The sequence below is a fragment of the Sorghum bicolor genome, chromosome 1, assembly GCF_000003195.3.
Source record: "Sorghum bicolor cultivar BTx623 chromosome 1, Sorghum_bicolor_NCBIv3, whole genome shotgun sequence".
Taxonomy (NCBI): Eukaryota; Viridiplantae; Streptophyta; class Magnoliopsida; order Poales; family Poaceae; genus Sorghum; species Sorghum bicolor.
In genome coordinates, this window is record NC_012870.2 from 64,430,595 (window position 1) to 64,437,957 (window position 7,363).

The window sequence follows — 7,363 nt, forward strand, 5'->3', positions numbered from 1 at the left end:
AAAAGTTTATAGATTTTGACACGGTAGCACTTTTATTTTTATTTGACAAACATTGTCTAATCATGGAGTAACTAGACTTAAAAGATTTGTCTCGCGATTTATAGGTAAACTGTGCAATTAATTTTTATTTTCATCTATATTTAATACTCCATGCATAAACCGCAATATTCGATGTGACGGAGAATCTTGAAAAGTTTTAGATTTTTTGGGTGAACTAAACAAGAGTGACAGTGGTTTTCGCTCAAAAAAAAGAGTGACAGTGGTGCAGATCACCCTCTTCTTCGTGCGATTTGCCTCGAGGACGCATCACCCTCTGAAACCATCAAGCGACCACACTCTGCTCCACTAAAATTATCTACAGTGGATAAGTACGTAACGCTGGCTAGCTCCACTAGCACAAGCCAAACAACGACATTGGTTGTTGGAGCCTCGTCAAAACAAGGTGCTATCCATCACCAAGAAGATGGATATCAGTCAACCACCATTACTATCTATTGCATTAGAAATCTGCGGCAAGGAATAACAAACGGACAACGTACGGTTCTTCAAACTTGGATATATGTATCTATCAATCTATCATGTGAAGCGTGCGGATTTAGGCCTTGTTTAGTTCTGAAAAGTTTTTGAATCTTGATATTGTAGTATTTTTGTTTATATTTGTAAAAAATTATCCAACTATAGACTAAGTAGGCTCAAAAGATTCGTCTCGTAAATTACAAACAAACTGTGCAATTATTTTTTATTTTTTTTCTATATTTAGTGCTCCATGCATGTGCCGTAAGATTCAATGTGATGGGGATCTTGAAAAGTTTTTAGATTTTGAAGTGATCTAAACAAGGCCTTAATAAGAAACGACCTGATCTTTCTAAATCTAAGGCCTTGAAAAGTTTTTGGATTTAGCTACAGTAGTATTTTTATTTTATTTGGTAATTAATATTTAATTATTAACTGATTATATTTAAAAAATTTGTCTCGTGATTTATAGACAAACTATATAATTAGTTTTTATTTTTATCAATTTTGTAATATTATTTTTATAATAGTACAAAATAAAAAGAAAAGAAAAATATAGGAATAAGATAGAAATGTATCCACAACATAGAGCAATGGAAAAACAAAGAAAACTACACAAATTAGTGTTTGCAATGGAGAAACCAAGAGCACGTAGAGGAAATAGATTTTATTATGTACATGCAATATTTATATCTCCTACATGTTTAGAGTGAAAGAGTATAAGTTTAACTTGATTTGTAAAAAATACATGCAATATTTATAATTAGTTTTTTTGACTTGGGGCTTGTTTAGTTTTTATAATTAGTTTTATTTTATTTAGTTTTTTTGTACATGCAATTTTTATTTTTATCAATATTGACGCGGCGTCTGACATATACAAAATATAATTAGTTTTTATAATTATATAGTTTGTCAAAAAAATAATGTGATAGACGAAAAATTTTTAAGTGGAAAACTAAACATGCCTCAAGTTTGACGACGGAAGAGGTAGGTGCTGCTACTCAGGGCATTTTATTTCAATATATATGTCAGACGCCGCGCCTAGAGATCGAGCAACAAAGATGCTGCTAGCTCTCTCTAGCCGTCAACACACGTGCTCGCCAAATGTCAAGAAACCTTGGCCACTCTGGTCCACATCGAGGCCTTCATCCAAAAATCTAAAAATTTTTAAGATTTTCTATCATATTGAATCTTTAGATGCATGCATGAAGTATTAAACATAGACGAAAATAAAAATTAATTGTACAGTTTAGTCGGAATTTACGAGATAAATCTTTTGAGCTTAGTCAGTCCATAATTAGACAATAATTATCACAAACAAACAAAAATACTATAGTGTTATACAATTTTTCCTACAAGGAACTACTAAACACGGCCCGAGAGCAGTTGCATTGCGGAATTCGTTGTTCCCTGGTCGCAGTGGCGGCTATCGGGGTCTCGGGGAGCAGGTGCAGCATGAGTGCGACTTAAGTTGGCCATGTTACATGCTTGATGGACTTCTCGGGTCGTGTTTTATCCTTGCTCCAGGCCTTGTTTAGATGCGAATTTTTTTTGGATTTCGCTACTGTAGTACTTGCGTTTGTTTTTGGTAAATATTGTTCAATTATAGACTAATTAGGATCAAAAGATTCGTCTTGTGATTTACACACAAAATGTGTAATTAGTTTTTGTTTTTGTCTATATTTAGTGCTTCATGCATATGCCACAAGATTCGATGTGATGGAGCAGAGGCGGATGTAGATTAGTAACCTGGGGTTACAGCTGTCCCCCACCCCAAAATTTTTTGAAAAATATCTAGTATATATAATACCCTTTAATAATATATATATATATATATATATATATATATAATGCATTGTTATATATAACTGCTAATCTGTTCAGCTCATACAACAACCTTAACATTTTACATTCACAACTATTTTATCACTGTTTAGTGATCTAATTATGTTATGTCCATATTGATGAATTATATCATTTTTGTCCGTACCCTCACAATTAAAATCCTAAATCAGCCACTGTGACAGAGAATCTTGAAAACTTTTTGAATTTTGGTGGAAACTAAACAAGGCCTCAGTCATGTACTGATGTACGTAATATGGATTTAATAGCTTTTAGATGGTTCTATCTATAGCAGTTTTTAATTCTCCTTGAAGGATATTAAAGAGATTCAGGATCACTTGGCTTGAGACACTGTATTCCTTTTCTCCCATGTTCAGTCACTTATTATCATTTCTCTCTTTGCTAAAGTCTCGACGATGCGTTTATTCAGCCCTCGCAAGACGACACTGCTACTTATTCCAGAGACCGAGTCCAGTTTGATCAATCTCCTCAGAATTTTTCCATATAGTTTGGTATAAGTCACTGTACAGATCAATCTCCTGATAACTCTTTTCCTTGCTAGTTTGGTCTTGTTGACCGTGGCATAAAATTTAGGCCAGTTCAGAAAAAAAAATTGGTTTTGACTACTGTAGCATTTTTATTTGTATTTAGAAAATTTTATCTAATCATAGACTAACTAAGCTCAAAAGATCTATCTCTAAATTACAGACAAACTATGCAATTAGACTTTGTTTTTATTTATATTTAATACTTCATGCATGCGTCTAAAAATTTGATGTGACGGAGAATTTTGAAAAAATAATTTTGGGAACTGAACAAGGCCTTTCTCGAGAGATGATTGATCTGCAGTTCTGCACAGTGACATGTAGCTCAGGAGCACAAGAGGTAGCAAATGCAATAGCTTTCACCACCAGCTCCTTGCTGTAAGAAAAGTCATTGCTTTTTTTTTATTCCATTGATATCATTGATATGCTGATTGCGGCCTTGCGGGAGCACATGGTGTTGTATATTAATGGTTGTCATTTTGGTAGGTGGACAGGCATGGTTGATGACTTTATTTGGTTCCCTTACTAAATTTTAGTCAGTCAAAATTATTTTAGTTACTCTTGAGTAACTAGTGAGACTAAACTATTTTAGCACCTTTTTAGTCAATGTGTTTGGAACTTTAGCTACTAATAAAGTGACTAAAATTTAGTTGACTAAAATTTAGCAAGAGGAACCAAACAAGACCTAGCACAAATTCTAGAAAAGGTAGCCCATGTGCCATGTTTTTTCTAACTAGGTAGCGTGCTCGTGCGTTGCTACGGGATGGCTAATATTTTTTATTTAAAATACACGAATCGCACAATAAGATAATAATATTATAATAAAACTTAAATACCAATTATAAAGTGACATTTATCTTAAAGAAGCAAAGTTTGTGAAATCAAACACTGTCACGGAGAGCACGACGTTATAGGCTTACAAATTCTACTTTATAGACCTTTCTATGATACGACCAAGATAAGTTTAATATCGGCAGGAAGAAATTTTCGATATTCATATCTTTCGTGCGCTAGTAAATCCACAAATAAGTTCTGTCGCATCTCCGTACCATCCTGTCGCTAGTAAATTCACAAATAAGTTTTGCCGCATCTCCGTACCATCCTGTCACACATTTGAGTATATATACGTAAATTTAATTGTGTGTCGCATGGGTAATACTACGTTTTTGTGATGACTGTCACCTCATAGTCTTTTCTAACATCACAAAGCAAACATTGTGTACCTACCAAAACACCTGCTCTCGATGATAGGTAAGCTCTAGTCTCAAGGCCATGACAAGACTGGACACACACTATTTACAGTGCCGCTCAACCTGCGGCACCTCCTATCCCTTCATCAAAGTGCTAGTGCTTCTACTCGCTTTCCACCCAATCAACCATCCGGCGTCCTCTACATTTGTTGCTAGACTATACAACTCAAGTTTACATTGAGTTCTGTACCACAACTCAAGTTTATGTTGAGTTCTGAAATAGTTTGATGCAACAAAAGCTTCATCCAGGAGCGTTGTTTGCAGCCCAATGCTACATTGCAAATAGGATGGTGATCTTCAATATCCTTTGTTTTCAACTGATGGATAAAAGCTAGTTTAAATTATTTATGGATTTAATATGTAGGAAAATAATTTGATGTATCTCTAAAAATCAAAGTTGATGCTGCGGACCAAATGAATCTGCAACTTGTAAAGGCAAACTTAGCAGTTAATGTGATGAAGAAATGCTTATAGATAAATTGAAGACATGTCTTGTGCATCTTATTACAGTACATATTGCACAAAATCCTTAAGCTATATGACCTCCCAGTCGCATGATCCCAGGACCTCACTACTTGTGCCTTCCATTTGCAGTCTGAAGGGCAATAGTTTCAGAGATCAAATACTTGTGACCAGTGCTGTAGTGATATAATATATTATCCGTGCTAACGCTGCGACAACATCTATCAATGCAAAACAAGCAACCAACAAATATCTTTTAGTAATCAAACATAGATTGAGATAATATTTAAATATTTTTCAACATCAAACATCAGCAAGCCTTGCTTGCACCTGGTCACACAGGCCAGCTCTGCAATCCAACACTGAGAAGGCTCAAAGAAGATATTGCAAGTCCTAGCAACAATTTTACTACTAAACACAATTAACTACTTTAGTAAAAACCACTCTAGTATTGCACCCAGCAATAGAAAAGTGACCCCCAAAACAAAAGTACTCCAGTACTACACCTTCAACAACAATCCAGTAGCCAGAAAGATATGCATAGAGAAATACATCTCCAAACAGGAGCACATGCCTAGGCAACAAGAAGGCTTCAGGTTTTCAAGCTCGACTATCTCTCAGATGGTGGCCTTAGAGCTTCCAATTGGCTGGTGCTTTATCTGGATGTCTAGTGGACTTCAGGTTTTCAAGCTCTACTATCTTCAGATGGTGGCCTTAGAGCTTCCAATTAGCTGATGCTTTTTTAGATGTCTAGTGGACTTGAGATGCACCAGTTAGCAAGATCCTCTCTACCATTGGTATTAGAGATTCAAACATCAAGTACCATCTTCTCTACTGTTGTAGATATCTGATATGGAATAGTTGCTCCCAATTCTTGATTTTGGACAACATGGGCCGCTGAGGCTAAAGAAAACCTTGCAACATGCCAATGGTTTTCAAAGTTACCGAATATGTTTTTTTTCTCACAAATCCAAAACTTTTCTATGGACTAAAAAATATCTTTGGTTATGCCACCCAAACAAATAATTTAATAGGTTTCCTGAAATACAGAAATGCTGGAGAGAAATAAAAAACTACTTCCTGAAATCTAACAATTTAACAATACTAAAACAAGTTCAATGCAAAACAGGATATGCCACACTTACTTCTTTTGTATCTCTATTGTGTGACATGCTTCTTTTAATTATTCTGCAGTGTGATATTTATCCTCACACGAGAAGTCCATGTCCTTTTGAAAATCAACAGTTCCAACCATCTCAACCATGCCATAGAAGTGCCCACTATCATTGACCTGATAAACATAACAAAAAGTTAATTTTGAACTTTGAAGACAATATATTTTATGATGTTCAACAGTAAAAAAATTGATTGTTGAACTTTGAAGGTAATGCCCCTTATAAGTTACTGAAAATTAACTTCTAAATTTTTAGATCGCATTTTAAGAATCATATGTATTATAGTGGGCTATAACCAGATATGCAATAGCGCCTGGTAAGACTAAATCGAGAACACAGAATGGAAGAGTTTGCCAATATTGCCTGAAATAAGTGAAAAATCCACTATAGAAGTATTAAAAATTTAGCAGCCCCAACGATATAGCACAACCCAATATGGTATGGGTTTTACTAAATCTATAAGTTTCTTCAACAGTGACTATTGAGCAACCATGGGGATGCAAACAAGATTCAACCTTTCCAAGCAAGCAACCAGATAAAACAAATCTATAATTCAAGTCAGGGATGGTAGTAAAATATGTAGTTGGCCACAAAAATCACCTCCTCGATGTTTTGTGAAGTTTTAGCAGATGCCTCAATAAAGACAAGACCATGCTCCCTGTTCTCCTTCCTCATAGCTGACAACACCTCTATGAAAAAGATCACATTTAATTTGTTTCCAATCAACATCACTATCATGTTACGATTTGCATGCTGCCTGGCATCTTCTAGCCTAGAGCTAAAATCCCAAATGTATAGGTAACATTTATGTAAATACAACAGCTATAGCTCTCTAACCATGATGGCTTACCAAAACAACGAAATCTAAAGAACCGAATTACTGAAATAAAAAAACTGCATACCTGCTATGCTTCTGCCTGTTTGGCATTTGCATATGCAGAGTGCAGCTCTGCGCTAGGTGCCGGTGGCCAGCATGCCTGCTGCAGCTCTTGCGCCCTGCAGGGTGCCAACTGCTGCTCTCCCCACCACGAAGATGGGCTAGCGCAATGGCTGTGCAACACAGATGGGATGCATTGGCGTCGCCGAGGCGCACGTGGAGGGAAGCGGCCTCATCCCCGGTGGTGATGGCATGGACCTGGAGGCAGCGCTCGGCCTCCATCTAGGCGGTGCGGTGGCAGATCCAGGCCACCACACCATCCCCTCGCCCGCTACTTCGCTTCCGATGGCATTGGCATCGGTGGCAGGGACGTATGAAGGGGCACACAAGGACAGTAACGATCAAGGACGACTGTGTCGCGGAGGGCGCTCAAGGACGGAGCTGTCGCGGTCGGAGATCGAGGACGACGCTCTCGAGGACGACGAACGACACTCGGGCCGAGGCGTGGATCGACTGCACTCGGGGCTCACGGCGGACGACGACCGGCGCTCTCGCCTCACGGCGGCCGGCGCTAGGCGGCCGGTCTTGAGGCGGACGGCGGACTGTCGGCCACCAAGGCGTGTGGAGGGATGGCAGACGGCGCGTGCGCTCCGCGACGGACAGCGCTCGGCGGGCGAGGCGAGGTGCCTGCGTTCGCAT

General features: G+C 37.9%; 1 protein-coding gene across 1 annotated transcript; it reads right to left on the minus strand.

The window, feature by feature from the left end:
- Nucleotides 5,796-6,946, minus strand: LOC8080749 (ras-related protein RABB1c). The gene is made up of 3 exons (XM_002467733.2): nt 6,690-6,946; nt 6,388-6,565; nt 5,796-5,903 (listed from the first exon to the last, which is right to left on the minus strand). The coding sequence occupies exons 1-3, from the start codon at nt 6,944-6,946 to the stop codon at nt 5,796-5,798; spliced, it is 543 nt and encodes a 180-aa protein (XP_002467778.1).